This window comes from Argopecten irradians, chromosome 10 (assembly GCF_041381155.1).
Source record: "Argopecten irradians isolate NY chromosome 10, Ai_NY, whole genome shotgun sequence".
NCBI classification, from domain to species: Eukaryota; Metazoa; Mollusca; class Bivalvia; order Pectinida; family Pectinidae; genus Argopecten; species Argopecten irradians.
Genome location: NC_091143.1, coordinates 18,109,328 through 18,130,194, shown reverse-complemented (window position 1 = coordinate 18,130,194; position 20,867 = coordinate 18,109,328). Strand labels below are relative to the sequence as shown.

The 20,867-nt window shown below is 35.4% G+C and overlaps 1 protein-coding gene across 3 annotated transcripts in view; it reads right to left on the bottom strand.

Moving 5' to 3' along the window:
• Nucleotides 1-1,581: 1,581 nt before the first annotated feature.
• Nucleotides 1,582-20,867, bottom strand: part of LOC138333303 (neuronal acetylcholine receptor subunit alpha-9-like) — a 66,807-nt gene continuing 47,521 nt past the window's right edge. For 2 of the 3 annotated variants that reach the window (XM_069281594.1, XM_069281593.1), the window contains exons 3-7: nt 9,598-9,761; nt 9,157-9,201; nt 8,896-9,005; nt 6,856-7,391; nt 1,582-4,593 (exon numbers count right to left, since the gene is read on the bottom strand). In XM_069281594.1, the coding sequence (XP_069137695.1) occupies nt 4,031-4,593; nt 6,856-7,391; nt 8,896-9,005; nt 9,157-9,201; nt 9,598-9,761 (1,418 nt within the window). In that variant the 3' untranslated portion in view covers nt 1,582-4,030. Of the gene's footprint in view, nt 4,594-6,855; nt 7,392-8,895; nt 9,006-9,156; nt 9,202-9,597; nt 9,762-18,745; nt 18,818-20,867 lie in introns of all 3 variants that reach the window. The other variant, XM_069281595.1, reaches the window with a different exon arrangement.

Sequence of the window (20,867 nt, the reverse complement as noted above, 5' to 3'; positions counted from 1 at the left end):
GTATAGTTCTTGAAAAGGAAATTACAGCTCAAATTCCATCAAATGAATACAAATGTGACAGTATAGTTATTGAAAAGGAAATTACAGCTCAAATTCCATCAAATGAATGCACATTTGATAGTATATTTCTTCTTGAAAAGGAAATTACAGCTCAAATTCCATCGAATGAATACAAATTTGATAGTATAGTTCTTGAAAAGGAAATTACAGCTCAAATTCCATCGAATGAATACAAATTTGATAGTATAGTTCTTGAAAAGGAAATTGCAGTTCAATTTCCATCAAATGAATGCACATTTGATAGTATAGTTCTTGAAAAGGAAATAACAGCTCAAATTCCATCGAATGAATACAAATTTGATAGTATAGTTCTTGAAAAGGAAATTACAGCTCAAATTCCATTAAATGAATACAAATTTGATAGTATAGTTCTTGAAAAGGAAATTACAGCTCAAATTCCATCAAATGAATACAAATTTGATAGTATAGTTCTTGAAAAGGAAATTACAGCTCAAATTCCATCGAATGAATACAAATTTGATAGTATAGTTCTTGAAAAGGAAATTACAGCTCAAATTCCATCGAATGAATACAAATTTGATAGTATAGTTCTTGAAAAGGAAATTACAGCTCAAATTCCATCGAATGAATACAAATTTGATAGTATAGTTCTTGAAAAGGAAATTACAGCTCAAATTCCATCAAATGAATACAAATGTGACAGTATAGTTATTGAAAAGGAAATTACAGCTCAAATTCCATCAAATGAATACAAATTTGATAGTATAGTTCTTGAAAAGGAAATTACAGCTCAAATTCCATCGAATGAATACAAATTTGATAGTATAGTTCTTGAAAAGGAAATTACAGCTCAAATTCCATCGAATGAATACAAATTTGATAGTATAGTTCTTGAAAAGGAAATTACAGCTCATATTCCATCAAATGGATCTCTAACTTAACTCCTTTTGGACATTCCCATGTGATATAACAAGGGGAATCAACTCTTGTGAGATCTGACCAGTCAAACTATCACATCTTTATTACACTAGCCACAACGAAAGACAGATGTTAAACATCAAATATCCCTGTGTACGTTGTCGAAAGTCATGGGTTACTATCACTATCGTCATATCAACCCCTGGACTATACCTTAGCAAACTGAACGCATCTCAGAAGGGGAAAAACACTAAAAAATCACAGGTGTACAGATACTTCCTTTGAAGATTACAGACACAGTGACACCGAACTTTAAAACTTCCAAGCTACCCAGTGTAACGTAATTCCATTATTTCGATGTACCTATATATCTGCCTCATCTGCTGGTGCACAAAAACTAAAAACTTAAGGATTTTAACAGATATACATACCGCCCAGTCAGTGACAGTAAAAACAAACAAATAAGTAAAGTTAAAAATGATGAACAGGATAGAAATTTCAGGACAGTGAAAACACTTTTAGTTGCGAAATTATTCAGAGTACTTGTCGTCTATTGTGCATTCATGATCAGAAACATCAACATGCCTCCCATCCTGCTCACTCCCTCCCCCCCCCCCATCCCCCCACCCCAAAAAAAAAATATTTATACAAACAATGATCTTAACCGTTCCATGTTGATTAGAATAGTAAATCATACTGCCATAATCCATTGAAGGTATCATCACACCTTTCACACCTATTTATTTTTGGCAGCATTTATACTTCGTTACATTCCAGCAGTCTACCACAGTAGAAATTAAACATTCAATCTCGTATAATATTCAATAACTACAGATATAAAACTATATGAATATGTTAAATACATCATCAGTGATTATTGACTCTCATATTCCGATACGGAATACTTCTTCATTAAAATTACCAATGAAGCAAAATGCTGGTCATTATAAAGAAACATTAAAATAAACAAAAATAATATATTCATTGAATAAAATGATCATTTATTGACTAATAAGTGTATCTAATTTGGTTTCACATAATGTGATTAATATGTACATGTATATGATTCCTCACATAAAAATGTGACTTGTATTTATAAGATTCCTATCAATAACAACCCATCGACCCATTCATTAACGATATGTTTTACTCTTACGAATACTTCGCTTCAAATTTAATATCAAACTCAGATTCTTTTAATTGGTCGGTTCAAACAGAGGAAAAATATAAATCAAAGCATTTTTCCTGAGAATGCCAGTAGTTCAGGAAATTGAAACCAAATATGGACGTAAATCTAATTGCAATTTTGTAATCAGAATCTTTTCTTTTTAAAATATATGGAGGACAATCCAAGATTTACAATGCTTGCCACTGGATGAAGTTTCCGGTGTTATTGAGATGAAACCGTATTGTTTCCAAATAGAAGCTTTCCATATGCAAAAGAATAATCGAGCAAATCAACATACAATTTTGCTTTGAATACATCCAATTTATCAATGCCATGGTGACTACTTCATCGCGATAAACAATGCTTGAGAAACCGAAAAACGGATAAGAGTTATTATAGTGACAAATGGAGATTCCGAAATCTTCAGAAGTTAACATTCAAATTGCACCATTGTTTTCAGCATTTCTAAGCATTTTGCATTCCTCTATTGAACATTATTATCAAGACAAACGACGCGGGCGTTTATTGCAATGCAATGCAGATTCGATGTCATGAATACATGATAAGCAAAAATGGAAATTGCATCAGCGTCAACAGCGGAAGTGGTACCGGCCTTTAACCAATTGATTTATTGATTGATTGTTGTGGTGTCAACAAAAAAACGGTGCAAGTCAGTGATATAACACAGGAAACATGTACCCGAGCATATTTCGATAATCAAGATTGATATGAATTGGAAAATTGAAAAAAAAGAAACAGAAAAAGAAAAAAGCTGAATCGCAGTATTGTTTGCGTATGTTCTAAATTGACATTCAGGAAGCCATTCCAATATTGACCGTAACGCAACAAGCGTTCCATCATCGTGTTCGAAGATCGGCTGTACTTGACAAACATGTAGTACCATTGGTATAACGGATGGTATCACCATATAACTAAGATCCAAAATGGCGGGCCATTGGTCCATTATATCTATTAAATGGAAACATCCATTATAATTAACAAACTGGAAAAAGTATCAATTTTCGATGAAAAATGTGGAGTTATTACAGAATCTTTGATGGGAATCGAATGGTATGGTATCTGAAGTATTTATTTTTGTTGTGTAAAAATCAATGTTGTTTGTGGGTTTGAAACATCACCGTAGATGTTGACTAACTATGGGAGCACGTTATTCAACATATTCATTGGATATTTAATTCATTCAATCCAGCAGAAACGATAATCAGCAATTCAATATAAAACAAATGACATTTACACTGTTATGGTAGAGTGTTCTTGGAGAGGTGTAAGCATGTAAAACGTACCTAGGCATTGACAAATCACTCATCATTTCTTTGTTTGATTTATATCAATAAACAAATATGAAATATTGATAATTATGGACAACAAAAATGATATGGATACAAATAAAATCGATAATAATATTTGTTATGCTTATTTTCGGTAATATATTCAAGCGTATTTAGAAAACTGACCATTTTATGATAGCTTATATATTTCGAACACTTCTGCAAGCATATGATGATTTCAAACTACGTAGTGAATTCGCCATTTTGGATGTCGCATGCTATTCGATGTAATACATTTCAACCTTTGGCAAACCGCCATTTTCTCTGAAAATATTTTCAATACGAACGTGTTTGGTACATTTGGAGGTGTCGAGAATCCATCTGACGAAAAGTCTCACATTACATTGATACTTTCAGTTTTGAAAGTTTCGCTGTACTCGAATGGTAGCAAACCGACGCGATATGATAATTCGCAGTGGAAACTGCCCACTCGTAAGAGTTACACAAAACTCCATTTCGAATCTAATACAAACTTTGAGAGTATCATAAATACTCTTGTGTCACATAAGCAAACACGCGTATAACAAACGCCGGGAAGACGTGGGATTTTGCACAATGACGTCATTTGTCGTCCTCAGCTGTCTAATGATACTCTTTTAATAGTTGGGTATATCATCAGCAAAAATACAGATGAAATCACAGTCCCTAGCACAAATAACCAAAACAGAAACCGATCTATTACTTCAGAAGCTTCCATCCAACGTTTCGCTAACATGTCCGACTTTTCTTTCTCTTCTTCCTTTTGAATAAGAATTTGTAGACGATTTAAAATTTCTTGGAGCTCCCAATTTCGATCCCCCTGATTAATCCTTGCGTTGGCGTTGCCTGATGCCCGAGGCTCGCCATTTTCATATTCTATCAAATTGCAGCCTGAATCGTTGGAAAACGTAGTTTTCATGTGACGTGTATAACTATCACGCATTCCGTTTCGGATCTGTTCTAACTTCATCTCATCCAAATTGTCGTTGTTGATATGCGCTAGTCTCATGCACATCATTTTGCTGAGAAAAATAACGAATCCTCTGAAGAATGACGGAAGATCTGTTTCCTTGAATCCTCGCTGGTTAATGTTTGAGGTCACAACTGCTAGGATCACAGACATTGAGGTAAGGGCCATTACTGTGGTCAAGTAAATACCTGGAAGTGCAAATATGGTAAAGTAGGGTAAAACATATAGGGTAAATATAGTAAATGTCAAATATAATATGGGGCAAAAAGGTAAGGTCTAATACCATATCAGACAAATACGGTAAATGTCAAATATAATCTAGGGCAAACACGGTTAAGGTCAAATGCAATATAGAACAAATACAGTAAAGGTAAAAAACGATCTAGGGCAAATACGATAGAGGTCAAATACAATATAGGGAAAATACAGTAAAGGGCAAATAGAGTAAAGGTCAAATAAAATATAGGGCAATTACGGTAAAGGTCAAATACATTATAAGACAAATACGGTACAGGTCAAATACAAACTAGGACAAATATATAAAGGTCAAATACAATATAGACAAATACGGTAAAGGTCAAATACAAAATAGAAAAAATACGGTAAAGGTCAAATACGGTAGAGAGCAAATACAATATAAGATAAATACGTAAAGGTCAAATATAATCTAGGGCAAATATGGTTAAGGTCAAGTACAATATAGAACAAATACGGTAAATGTCAAATACAACGTAATATATGGTAACTTACAATACTTTATATCTACAGGTATGCAATAGTGTGACAAGAACATTTTATTGTCGTTTCCACGGTTTAACAAGAGCTAAACGTACTCCATTACAATGCTGTAACACATTTCACTGATATCGTCAACCTTGCAAATCCCAACCTAAGCTATCAAAACTGTCTATACATGACTTACAGAGATGAGTTATTCCAGGCATGAAGGGTTAACTCGCACACCAAATCATAGAAAGAAGCAACCTTTAATATCATTTCTACTGTCTGTAAACCAAGTTGTTTTCGCGCGATTTATTTCGCGTATGTCCAAAATGATTAAAGTTCACGACATTAAATCGTCGAGAAAACGTTTCAACTACAGGTACATTATAACTTTAAAACTGCAAATCGTGAAATTAAATCACCGTAAAAAAGTCCATTAGGTATGAAAACGCGAAAACAAGTGGCCGCGAAGACTATTTGGTTTACAGCAATTGAAAATTTTATTGTTATTATCAGCATTGTATTACTGTTATTTAATCTATCAATCACTCAGGTCAATCTCCGAGGTCCCCTGCTATTATAACAAAAATTTCAATTAAACATCGATGGCACGATGACTAAGCAAGCACTGCACCAAGCGGTTTAACAGCCTCTGTGTTGCTCTGTAAACATGACATAGTCGTAAAACGCGACACTGCAATATCACCTTCAATGTTACGGACTAAATGCAAGCAGAAGTCAGGAGTACCTTAGGGAATTCAAAATCCCGAAAAAAACCTGTTGATTTGTTTTTCTGTCTACTGCTTGAAGGCTTATCAATAATATATACATGTATATATGTAGGGTTGATATTACAACCGTACAGAAAAATCATTTACCTCCGGGCAGTTTTACTCCGTAAGTTTTCAGAGTCTGATTTGAAAATGCACGTGCTTGCTAAAAGCATCATTGCTTGATTCAGTTTTGATGAATATCTTTATGATAGTAACAATACAAATGTCATATCTCACATTCTTTTAAGCATTTCAATGAAATAAAAGGAATAGTTAAAGGATCGACGTATGCTTAGAACATGTTGTAATACACTTCTAAACGCAAGCTTGGCAACACAGTTAATGACACATTCTGTATATCTAATGCCTTTCTTTTTATTTGAATTTTAATCTGGTATGACCTTGCATGATTATCATGTTGGATATGATATGATGTGATGGATAAAGAAATAAATGTTAACCATTAATGATTTAGTTATATAGAAATATGTTTAATATTTTCAGTTTTAAAGAAAACTAAAAACGGTGTTCATTGTCTTATTATTAAATTCGCGTATTTTATGATAAAAGACCAACAATCTTTTCAGGCAATTACTTGTAAAGAGCAGGTTTGGGCCAAAGATAAAGTTTTGCATCAGCTAAATAACCTGCATCTAAACACACAGAGACATATTTTTTATCCATTGAGCCTTATTTCCGCATATCTTCTCTAAATGTGACAAACAGGTATAGAAGAGAAAATTTTGTTTAGAAAGTTTATCTTCATAAGAAGAAAAAATGTTGCTAAACTGTGATTAGTGTTATCACCATTTGAACAATTAGGCGCACTTCTCCAAATTGATACGTGCCATTTCAACCATATCATTTATAATTTATAAGAAATTCCTTTGTTTCAAAAAAACTGTCAGTGCAAATTTTTTTCTAAATTATATTTGATAATTTATATATACCCACCTATGAGTGGAACAAAACTTGACGTGGCAGGCATATTTTCTGCAATCAGCAACATGAACACCGAAAAGGCCAACAAGACGGTTAACCCCAGCGTCACTTTCTCACCACTGTCGGGTCTCATCCAGAATCCGAGCAACGTCAGCACAGACAACATTACACAAGGAATGATGACGTTGTACGTATAATATAACGTCCTCCTGCTGATGTGTAAGGTAAACGTCACATCCGGAAATGACTCAGGACAACACTGGTATTTCACCACATTTCGAACTGCCTTCACACCAATCAGTTCCCACTCGCCATTGCTGACGAAGTTGGACAAGTCAATGCTATTTGATCTATTGAATACATCCACTTGGAAACCATCATATGCCCATGATCCAACCTTCATCTTGCATATTTGATCATCAAATGGGAAAAATGTTATGTCTATTGCGCATGTGCTTCGAAGTTTGACAATAGGTGGCCAGAAGACATTTCCGTTACTTGAAACCATTGCAAGAGCCTCCATGAAACCTTGCGTATAGTCCTCGGCGCTACAATATAGACAACAACAATAGGTCATATTTAGACAAGAAATCCCCATTGTTTGGTAAATGATATACCTACATTAATGCTACTGATAAGCAAATGCTAAGACTTACTGCAGAGGATGTTGTGTAAAGCTAAACATTCTACTTCAGGTATCATGCTATCCTCGAATAGGCAGCACAATGCTGACGAGTTTAACATATTGCCTAAATGAGACGATTGTGTAAAGCAGTCAAAGTGGATGGATATCGCCCCAAATATGATTTTTATAACTGCTGTGAACTCAGTGTTGTTTGTTTGAAGTAACTGGAAATGTTTCAGCCATTTATTTTGGATTTGTGTAATATTTGCAGGTTGGAAATATCCCATTTATCGTATCTAGTAGAAACCACGGTCATTGTAAAAAAGTGCATGCGAAAAACAAACTTCCTATTGTTTCTATGATGCCATAATAAGGTTATGGTGATAATTTACTGACCTCTTGCAGACCTGTTGTGACCCATATAGTCTGTTCGGTCAGATGCTTTAACCGATGGAATGTTGGCCTCGGTTACTGATTAACTCTCGGTATTTTTGCTATGATAGGTATTTTTTGTGAGTAAAGTTGACACGGGCATAAACGTAAATCCGTTAAAAAAATCCATTGCTCCGATGCTGGAGTGTCACACTACCCACAATGCGTCATTAAACAGCTGACAAGCGCCGCCGTAGGGGTCATCTCGATCAGTAACGCTCTTTAGTCAAGCGCCCTTCCGAGTCAGATCGAAATCTAAATGATGAATGATAGGGTCTACAACAGCGATATTTATTCCTATGCAACGTGGTCGATTTAGGAGATTATTCTGGGTCCTTCGGATCACGGAAAAATTGATTTCGGAATCACAAAATGTTAGTTAGTGAATAATAACCCTCACGGTCAAAGCAATGCTGTGGTATAATGACTCGCTTTATTAACCTCCGTCATGATCGAGGATGACACACAACTTAGTGTACCGTGAAACTATTTTTGGGACTAACTACAAACATGTAAAAACGTTACATGATTCCAGATTATTTTCAGCAAGTTGCTGTATATTTGTCTGGAAGAATATCTCGTCTTTAATACTTATTCCCGGAGTGGAATGTTCCTGCACTTGTCAATTTCTCTAACAGTGATAAGCCATATCAATTATCTTTGTTGTCATTCTGTCCTTTTTATTAGTTGGATTTAAATTCGCGAAAGTTAACCCGATCTTGGATATAGGGAAATTTAACCATTCGCGAATAAACACACCTATACAGTATACACACGTATCAATAATCAATTGTTTTTTACACCTCTACTTCCATGAACTTATCGCATATTCTTTTTTTCAGTGATTATTTAAAATCTGCATTAACATTTCCATATTCATCTAATTTTAACATTTTCTCATATCTCAATGTTTAAAGCGTTAAAGCCTTTTTGAGATTGTCGAAAATGAAAGTATATGTATATGTTTGTAGTATTTTGGAAACCCCCGTACGCACCTGTTATATAGGACGATATCTGGGAGCCATAGACTTTTACACGGGACCCTGAGGACGGAAAGACCATTATACTGGGCAGGATCCCATGTCAACTTTTCATCCTTCCATTCCTGAAACAGATTCAATCACATAAGACATACAGATTTGCATTTGCTAATGCGATTTCGTAATTTGGGTGAAAAGTCAAAGGTTTTGATACAGATGAAGTTTCAGACCGATCAAATAAATAATGCCAAAACAACATACGTCTATTCAACTTACCTGGTCAAGCCAGATGTTTGTTGTTATAACCTGATTTTTCTCGTCCTAATTAAGTAAACAGAAAGAGAGTTAGCTGAATGGACGTCAACATGTCCGACACATACATACTAAAATGCATTAAAATATAAGGAAGTTCTCAAGCAAAAACATTTAGCCAACTGAATCATAGTGTACTTTACCGATTCTGTCAACCAATGAGAGGCAAGATATGTAACAATACGTCCTGATCTTCTTCAAATTATAAATGTAAAACATTTATTTCGTTGAGGTTTTCTAAGCATGCTCGATGATACAAGGTATCATCGGGTAAATCGAAGACTACTACACATCGTAAGTAAATTTTACATAAGGGTCAAATTAGAAATTCAATATGACAGTCATATTACTTGAAATAAATTGCAGTTGTATATATGGCAACTGAGACAGTTTTGATAGACTTACCACATCAAATATCTGTGTTAAGGTGATACCGACAGAAACATTAACGGGGTGTGAGGCGTTAAATACAGGGCGAGTGTTCCGATCGTAGTCTTTCATCAGGACAGTATATAGCCGCTGTTCATCTGTCATCACAGGGGTGCTCTTGTTGATACAAATCTGGTATTCTAAAACAAGACATCAAGGTTCTATATGATACTATATCTGTCACGTAGGGTGATTCCGATCTACCAGAAAACGAAAGGAAGTAACTCTTTTTGATCAGAGAGCACACATATGATTTAATATCTTCATTGAGTATAGCTTGTCAAAACCAGTCTGGATCCCTGTTTGTTCCTACCTAATTGGATAGCATTTTCCTTCTTAACCTATTATAATAAAAAAAACTATGATCTGGAAGCCTGGCTATATATGCCAAATATGATGTTCCCAGTGGCGTCTGGTTTAGACAAGATACACTATACTCGGTATATTTAATTTTTACGTGATACTACACGTGTACTTGACTTAATCAGTATATGTTTGTTTGTTTGTTTGTTTGATTAATTAACGTCCTACTAACAGCTATGGTCATGTAAGGACGGCCTCCCATGTATGCGGTGTGTTGCATGTATGTTGTGCGAGGTGCGTGTTTTGGGAGACTGCGGTAAATTCATGTTATGTCTTCTTGTATAGTGGAACTATTGCCCTTTTTATAGTGCTATATCACTGAAGCATGCCGCCGAAGACACCAAGCAACACACCCCACCCGGTCACATTATACTGACAACGGGCGAACCAGTCGTCCCACTCCCCGTTTGCTGAGCGCTAAGCAGGAGCAGAAACTACCACTTTTATAGACTTTGGTGTGTCTCGGCCAGGGGACAGAACCCAGAGCCTTCCTCACAGGGGCGAATCAGTATATGATACCATGTTATCTATAAAGTGATTTATAGTCAACAAATTCAATGTCAGTCTCGATACTCCAGGGGTTACAATCACATTCGTTATATCCACCCTAGACTATGTCATGGCGAATCGGAAAGCTTGGTGAGTGAATGTCTGTGCTCAGATAATTTTATTTTTCATCATTTGTTGTATTGTATCACTATTTTATTTATTTTTAGCTCTGTCTTATTCGACGGCGTAGATACATGATTTTGCTTCATTTTGTATTTAGCTTCAAAGTTTGCCCAGCAAGAGATTCCTTTTGGAATTAAAAATCCTTTCACAAATTTGCGTTCTCTGTATATTTTCTGATAAAACACAAAACCCAATAACTAAATTCTGTATGTAATCAATGGGATGGGGAATGGCGCGCTCTATGTTTAATGAACTATAGGTACACTAGAATCATATGTTTTTACTATGGAATTCAGTCACCGTGACAAAAACATGTTCCACATGATAATCTAAGCTTTATTTTAAAGATTCGCTCGTAATGTTATGGTTTATAAGACAATGACATGGTATTCGTTTCGTCGAGACTGATGTATTGATACTTGTAATGATCGAAGATGTAGAAGCTTTTAAAAGAGAAGTTATGAACCTTGATAACCCTAATGCTGCATGGCATTGAAATATTATGCTTGCGTTTGTAATGCACAGCTGCTGCGATGTAACGCTTGCCATAAAGCAGTATTTTTAAAAAGCAAGAAAATATCATCCAGTGAAGACATTTTAACCTTTAAAATACACGTGAGGCTTTCATCATATAATAAAACATGCACGATGTGCATAACATATAATCTGATCATGCACGCGCTATTTGCCAGCCAGAATGTTGCTGTTGGATCGTTTATATCAACGAAATGTCAGCAAGAACAGCCGTCAGGGACATCGATGTTACAATGCATTGTTAGCTTAGCGTTACCATGACAATAACGTAATCATACATGTCACGTTGTCAGGGACTTCAATGTTATAGAGTATCATGTCACGTTGTCAGGGACTTCAATGTTATAGAGTATTGTTAGCTTGGTGTTACCATGACGACAACATAATTATTCATGTTGTCAGGGTCATCAATGTTAGCTTGGCGTTACCATGACGAGAACATAATTATTCATGTTGTCAGGGTCATCAATGTTAGCTTGGCGTTACCATGACGAGAACATAATTATTCATGTTGTCAGGGTCATCAATGTTATAATGCAATGTTAGCTTGGCGTTACCATGACGACAACATAATTTTTTATGTTACATATTCAACATGAAATTTTAGAAGACACCAACGGTGTTATAAAGCCATCGATTAAAAAAGTGTGGTCGTTGAAGTTATTTTTAAATGCGTGTAAGGAAAAAGACGTCAAGGTAGTGGCTTTAAAGCATTGCTTTATGTGAACAAACAAAAAGGAAAAATTTGTCGACAACGTGTTTGATCATAACCAGTATACGAGGTTATCCGAGAGCACGACTCCTATATCAAATCACTGGTACGGAGGTAGTTACTGAAGGAAAGCATTACGATAGGATCAGCTATTTTTGGAATAGTCAGTAACCTTTGTTTTATAATGTTAAACTTATTTTTGTTCGCTACATTAACTTAAATTACAACCTGTATTTCTACGATAATTCATTTTACACAACAAGATTTATATTGTGTTTAATTCACATTTCACTGCAGACAAATGTTTTTTCGCGTGCGATTTGCTTTCGCAACGTTCGCGATCAAGGTAAATTCGTAGAAATTTTTTCCTCCTTAGTTAAGTTGGAGGATAATTAAATCCAGTCACCGTAGCCACAACAGTTTACCTCCGCGAACATAATTTGAAACAGTTATCGAATTTTTGAAGCCGCCAAAAAGTTAGTAGGAGAAATACAGTGCTGTCATTGGCTAAGTGCACCCACGTGATACTCTGCTGATTACGCCGACAAAATACTGGCTTCAGTCGGTGAGACAAAATCTAGCGAAAGACTGAATCATGTGGGCAATAAACCAGTATCTTACTTATAACCAGATTACATTAGAGACTCTCCATAAACACAATGATATGACCATGTTACCCAAGACTTGCACTATCCCTAGTGTGTTGTTAAAGCTGGTAGAATCCATTCTTTGTTTCACGCACGTTTGATTTGGCGTTTTAATTTAATACGTAATCACGGATGAATTATGAAAGTATTACTTCCATAAACAGTAAAATTATTATTCAACGGTATCAATCGATGGATTGTTAGTGTAACAGGCATGTGCAATTTAATCATACAAAATCCTCAAGAAAAAGTATTGAAGAAATCGGTACTATAGTTTTAATGAGCATGTAATTGATATATTTTTGAATCTTGAATGACCTGCTGTGAAAAAGATTGGAAAACGTCAATTGCTTACGCACGAACGCAGTGTCTAAAATACACTCGGAAGTAAGATGAGAGAAGGCAATGACGCGCGAGCAGAATCTGTTAGTAACCTTTAATTCCAGATTGGTTCATTAAAGGTTAGTAACAGACAACAACATGGTATCGGTACCATAAATACCAGTGGGTTACTCAGAATCCGGACAATTAGATAATTAACAAAGTGGGACAGAGATAACGATACACGTATGGTAATTAAAGTGAAATATTCCTTATTCTACCATAAAGCCTTATTAAATTGCAATGGCGAATGAATTATTTAGAATTAAATCTTAATTTGAATATAAAAGGACACTTGAATATGAGTTATTGAAATGCGTCGAAATATTGATTTGGGTTTGTGCAATAAATTCTCACTTCATGACTTGGAATTGTAAAGTTCCAGTTTGGCTCTGTTGCCTTGACAACAAGCACAAATGTAGTTTGTTTCATGTACACTGCATTGTAACCCAAAGTGTAAAACTATGGTAATATGGAGCTCTTTATTTAAATGTATCCCCATTTTGATGATGTGACAAACTACTTTGCAGTAAAGCTGGCGTTAACGAAATTTTCAGCTCTCTCTACAGTGGTTTAGTAAGCTATTGATGAACCCATCCTCTTCATATAGAGGACGATTGACGAACAGACAAGTACCCTTAATCATCGCCGATACGCTTTATGGTAATATTTTATTTATGTGGCTGCACACAAGTGTCATATAAGGGCTGCACTAGACAACCGAGTGCTAAGATATATTACAAAACCATTGCTGGACTTATTAGAATATATCATCTTCATATTTTATTTTTAGGAATACATAAAAGGAGTTAAGCTCTAATTCAATTGGCTGATGTATGTACACTGGTTCACATTGCTTCTATGACGTTGATGGAAAGGGTTTCACTCACCCTGGTCATCCTTGAAAGTTTATTTCAACGGGTCTAAGTTATATTTATGTTCGAATAAACAAATACATATGAATCATGATAAAAAATCAAATGCAATACCAATAGTGATTATAATTTACGAATGATGAGTTTTAGTCTTAAAACTAGTTTGATTGTGTGCTTAATTGTATGATACAGTTAGGACCAATTGTGGTGTGTGAAGTACGTGGTTCCTCTTTAATTGCGATATATTCGTGTTGTATCTTCTTGTAATAGAGGAATTCTTGCTATTTTTATAGTGTTATCCCACTGAAGCATGCCATCGAAGACACCAAGTAACGCATCCCACCCGGTCACATCATACTGAAACGGAGAAATCCTTTTAGGAAGAAGAGAAAAAATAATAACTTAAATTTAGTCGCCTTTTATAATCATGCAATAGGGGCAGCAGCTACAATCCTATCGCCGTAAACAAAAAGAGATTTTATTTTTTATTTAAAGCAATATAGCCATGGTGAACTATTCGCTTTTCTGGAGAGTTGTAATAATAACTTCATTCTTGATTCCAGCAAACAATTATAGTGAATGCTCATATGTAAACTATGATAATTGTTTATATGCCGCGGTGCTAACAGTTAAAGATGCTCCACCGCTGACAAATGTTATTTTTACACTATCAAAAACAGGAGCAGACGATTTTGTATTTTTCTTCAGTTAAAAAAGTTACTTACTTTACACCATTACCACCATTGAAAAGTTTGAGCTTCTAATTTTACTTCAAGTTAAAAATATGAAAAATAATTAATTGCATCCCGAAAAAATTCCGTGGCACTATATCTTATATAGAATGAAGTAATGATTACGCATGCACCAAAGGCAAAACAAATTATTTCATGTTAGTTTTTGTGTTAATTAGGCATATATATACACGATTAAACACCAATTATTGTTCATATGATGAATATCATTTATGCTCTGTCGGCGGTGGAGCATCTTTAAAGTACAGAATAATTTAGACAGTTACATAATGTGTCATTTCATTTATTTCAATGGCATCTTATATTATTATTCGAAAAATCATACTGAAAGGTCAGTTATAGTACTTTACTATGTTACTTTACGTGATAACTGCGGAATTATTTTAACATAAGGCATAGGTCAAACTAATGGCATTCCATTAAACCCAGTGGGAGTCTTAAACAAGCTACAGTGTCAGTGTTTGGTCTCTGGGCCTAAACTGCGCTCTTACAAATGATCAAAGTGCTTTATGTCTGATTCAAGTTGATAAAAAACCATAAACCGTCGGATTAATTCTTCTACACAATAAACTGAAAGTTTTATGTTAAAGGTCAATTTAGTATCATATCAGGGTTCTAAGAGCTTAAGCTGCAATGCCTTATGTTATATTGTCATACAACATAACAATGAAGTAACAGGTGTTTACGCACATGACCTTTACATTCCAATAACGAGGCGAAAAAGGCATGCAACATTTCTAAAAATCACGGATCGATGATTCACATATCTTTATGTCATAATAATGATAAATGTAGGCGTATATCAAGCAAATTCAATAATGCACATACGAAATAAAGTACTGAATATGATTATGTTTGTTTGTTTGATTAATTAACGTCCTATTAACAGCTATGGTCATGTAAGGACGGCCTCCCATGTATGCGGTGTGTTGCGTGTATGTTATGCAAGGTGCATGTACTCTTATGAGTATAAAGTTAACACATCATTAAACATACGCGAATCAAGCTTCCCCGGGACCTAGCTTATGTAATGTCAGACGGATTACTATCCCCAGTAACCCGTTAACACTCCATATGTAGACATACAAGCCTAAATTGTTCTTTATGAACGTTCACAGCTTAACGATTGATATTGTTAAGGTATGAACGTGGCCTCCAAGGGCAGACCAGAAGGCACCGTGGTATCGTCGACGCCATTTGCTGAAGTGAGATATTGACCAATGGACGATTGTAACGTGGTTAATGGTCGTACGATATAATGATATCAAACAACATGACATCTAACCCGCGATCACGACCACCGGAATCATTAAACCGGAAATTAGCGTCAGTTAGGTGGAAACGAAACCGGAAGTGGGAGTCTCTCGAACAGTCTAATATTCTGAGCCAAATATATTCCCTGTTTTATCCGGATTAGTGAATTGTTTGATAAATGGTTCTTTTTCTCACCCGACGTGACTCGTGCACAAAAATGTCCAGTTTCAGGGACAACCGACTCTGACCAAGGTATAATTTGATATTCAGATCCGTACGACTGAACTAAAGATGATATGGTCAAATATGGCAGTACAGTGATGGTTTAAGGTGTCATACAACATGGAATAAAGAAAATGATGCAGAACTGCTTGGTCATTTATCTAGTCTGTGTATGTCAATACCAAGTGCTGTCGAATGGTCGAACCTCGATCTTCCTAGTACACGGCAATAAAGGACCGAGATTTTCAGTGATATATAAAAGACACATTTTGTAAACAATTCTAATACATGTAGTTGTTTCCCATTTCACTTCAGCATATTCGTTAAGGCTCCCCATTGAGCTATAGATAAAATATGTGTACGATGCAGTCTGAACTCTTAGTAATGTACGAATCGACACCAAGATGGCTGAAAAACAATTGGTTTATTGGCGGGAGTCGTTTACAGCATTTACAATACAAACCCATTCATGTCGTTTAGGCAATTACAAAATTGCACGTATATTGCAGTCTTAACTTTGTGCATTCAACAATCGTTATCAGTTTTGAATGTGTAAATAAATTTCCAAATATTCCCGAATGTTAGTCAGAGCTATTTATTACTTTCGATAGCATCCATTTTGTATTAAAAGAACATGTAACGTGTATATCGGAACTGTTCAAATCAAAACAAGTACATATCCTGCACGTGTAAGTAATATACAATATGTTTGATTTTGGAACATTACCGCAGTATTGAAGTGGCTGCAGGTGTTGACGTTCTCTGTACAATTATGTTTATGTCACTGTACTTTCGATGTTCCTTACATTGATGGATAGCTCAACACTCCTTGTTTCGTTTTAAAACAATAATGACGTCACTAAATCTGATGAAAAAGTGATATTATGAACTACATTGTACTATTTATTTAAACATAAATTCCCGCGTATTTCTGCCCAATTTGAATTCACCACAACATTTTCCCTTTTTTATTATTCTTAGGGGTTGTGTAACCTTTCCGTTAATACAAAAGTAATTCAGAAAAAAAAACCACTCTTTTTTTCAGAATGATTTCGAGCCCTAAATAAGATAAATAACAGTTAAAGACTGGTAAAATAATAACGCTGGAACCCAACTTAAAAAAAACCCATTCGTTTGGCCCTGATCTGATAGTTTTATCTTTGTTTTAATGCACGTACCTGCAGATGGTACAGACCACCTGCTAATGTAAACATAACATTTACACGTGATGTAGAAACTGCATGTTATCAATGATTCACATCTTATTTAGGCGTTTTATGTCGTGATACAAACAAGATAGTGAGAATCTGAAATATATCATAGAGCCAGCATTGAATTTGAGATTTTCCAGTGTCATACATAATGTTTTACACTATATCTATAGATTTAATGCACCATGATGGTATAGAGTGTTTTAGTAAAACGGCATGTGTAATATTATGGTTGTATTACAAAATCTCAAAAGGGGGCCCCCATTTCCTCCGAAAAAACATTTTACCGATCTAATGCTCACTATTTAAGTCATAACTATGAAAGAGAAGCTTAAAAGGTGCAATCTGGATCGATGGATTATCTCCGAAACCCATGGCTTGTCTTTGCAATCCAAACACGACAGTCCTTTGACCAATGAAGTCGTGTTGGACGTTATCTAATGCCATTCTATTGTTATATTTCTTTTTTATGAAGCTCGAAATCGAGAAAATGATGAGATCGAATTAATAAATGAAATTAAATCATATCCACAAAGGCAACTTTTATTCAATGCATTTTTAAAATTTTTATAGGATGCTCAAGAACTTGTAGTGAAACATTAGAGCTAACATGAAGCCAAAATCTATACCACTCCGACAATGGTGACGAAATCTTACCAACTCTAATCTCGTCATCTCCAGCATTGCCTTGTCAATGTAATTGACTCCAAGTGGATGTATTTGACTTTCTCTCAATGCACAAGTCTCAATGTGAAGTGCATAATTCAGTGATATTCATTTCAATGGTTCAAAAATACCTTTGGAATAGTTTTTGTAGTCCTAGCATATTACAAAAAGTCTACAGCTTTCGACTTCATCTTAAACCCCATTTTATTAAGAAGAATACTTAAGAATTCTATTACATTACAAGAGAAGCTACTAATTGGTTCGGTTTAGAAGATGCATGTGCAGCAAGAATAAATGAACATTTCTATGACTAATTCATCTCTGACAGTTGTCATTGATACATCTAAATTATTCAAAAGCGCAACATCGACAACATCTTGAAGATACAGACTGAAACAGACATGCTTGTTCCCCAACACTTGATCTTCAAATAGTTTTTATATTGCCAGCCATTTACAAGACAGTTCAAATGTGCTGATATATAACGCACAGTTTCCCCATTATATCAGGATCATTGGGTCGCTTTGAATGGCAGAAAACAACTCTCTGACAAGGTAAACACTTGTTCAGTGAGTGAATGATATTAAAATATTTGGCGGGATAATAGCAGTTTTGTTTAATAAGCATGTTAAGCACATTATAATGCCTGTTTTTTTTTAAAGAAAGATGTTTCCTTATTCATGTTTCAGAATTTTAAAATTTTTACCGGAATATTGGGCCGTGATAGTCGAGTGGTTAATGCTCATGTTAAACAAAATAATTTTTTGAGAAAAAGACGACCTAACTAGCAATCTTTGTCTGTTGTTAGAATTCCATATAGCGAGTTGCCATGTACCTGTGTGTTTTGTCTCCGGGCACTCCGGCTTTCCTCCACCTATATATCAGTAGGTCCGTACATGACTGTGGACTGTTATGAAACAAGACATTTAACCAATCAAAACAAACCATGCGATATACCATGTGATGAATGTTCTTCTAAAAAATACAAAAGAAAAATCTATATTAGGTCTTACATCTTATTTTTTTTACTGATTTACGACTGTTAAGCGTCTAGAAATGTCTTTATATTGGAATGTTTCCTTAGTGATATTGTCCTTACCTTTTTTGAAGCAAACTCATATTATAGACTACCCGGAAGTGTATTGACGTTTCCGTAATTTTTATTATAAAGTTATTACAGAGAAAAATAGTCTGACCAGACTAAGTGTGGGCTTATGTTATATCGCTGTTTACATGTTAAAAAAGGGGAAAAATACAATATTACGCCATAATAGACAGGGTTCCGGATTCAACAATGATCAGTTTGGACAGGTTACACAATAATAAGATAATTTAAACACTCGAATTGTACCTGCTGCCCCTATTGCATTACCGTAAAAGGCGACTAAATTTAGAATCTAATCTTTTCTCTTCTTTCTAACTGACTTTATCTTACCTAATGCCTCCCTTGGCACTGCCTCACATTTGGCATTGAGTTGAGCGTTCGCCACTGTGAGGAAGGCTCTGGGTACTTTTCCCTGGCCGAGACAAACCAAAGTCTATAAAAGTGGTAGTTTCTGTTCCTTCTTGGCGCTAAGCATACATAGAGTGGGACGACTGGCTCGCCCGTTGTCAGTATAATGTGACAAGAATATACAATATACAAGAAGACACAGCACGAACATACCGCAGTCTCCCAAAACACGCACCTCACACTTCACACACTGCATACATGGGAGGCCGTCCTTACATGACCCAGGCTGTTAATAGGACGTTAAAATTAAAAAAAAAAAACAATCAATAGATGTTTAAAAGAAAACGGTGTTTTACAAATTGTTGGCCATGTTAAAGTGTAGACATATTTCAAAGTTTCGACTTTATTGTCATATAACTACTATTTCGTGTGATTTGGTTAGTGTAACTTCATATTTATAACCAATGTCAATACTTTAATGACGTGCTTGAATTTGAAAGTGGATAAAAGCTGGAATACCCGGAGAAAAACTGCCGACCTGCGTTTAATACCTGACCACTGCCTTACATAACATTTAATCTCGAGACCAAGAGGTGAAGGGCTTGTGGTAATATGTCGTGATTTTTTACCCACTCGGCCATCGCAGCCCTTCTACTAAACTGTTGCACTGTTTTATGTCGGATAGAGACGCATGGTAAAGTGTCATATTAACATTACTACATATAGAAAGTCGAAAAAAAGTGTATGCTTTTCTCATTGCGCTGTACCTACACCCATATTGCATGATCGTAGAAGGCGACTAAATTTAGGATCTTATACGTTCTTTCTTGCTAACTTACTTTATTCTTACTAACGTCTCCCTAACACCACCTCACTTTTGACCGTTGTTTGAGCGCTCGCCCCTGTGAGGAAGGCTCTAGATTCTGTCCCCTGGCCGGGACACACGAAAGTCTATAAAAGTGGTTGTTTCTGCTCCTGCTTAGCGCTTAGACGACGAGGAGGACGACTGGTTCGCCCGTTGTCATCATAACGTAACCGGCTTGGGTATGCTACTTGGTGTCTTGCTTTAGTGATAAAGCACTATAAAAAGGGGAAGAGTTCCACTATTCAAGATGACACAACACGAACATATCGCAGTCTTCCAAGACACGCATCTCGTACTACACACACGCTACACGCGGTATGCATTGGAGGCCTTCCTTACTTGACCCTAGCTTTTAATAGGACGTAAATTAATCAATCAAACAAACAAACAATCCTATTGCACTAATTATAAAAATTGTAATAAAACTGGTACTTGCACTACATGAGTAGGATCTGTTGGCGACGAAAATATATTGATATTCTTTCAGGAATATAAAAAAAGAAAAGGTGTTTTCTCTATGAAATCCAGACTTCGAGTATCAAATTTTATCTCAAACCACATTAGATTAATTTCTCCTCCGACCGATGGCATGGAGATCATAATTAAAGGAACAAACTGTAGAATACAGAACCAGCAGAT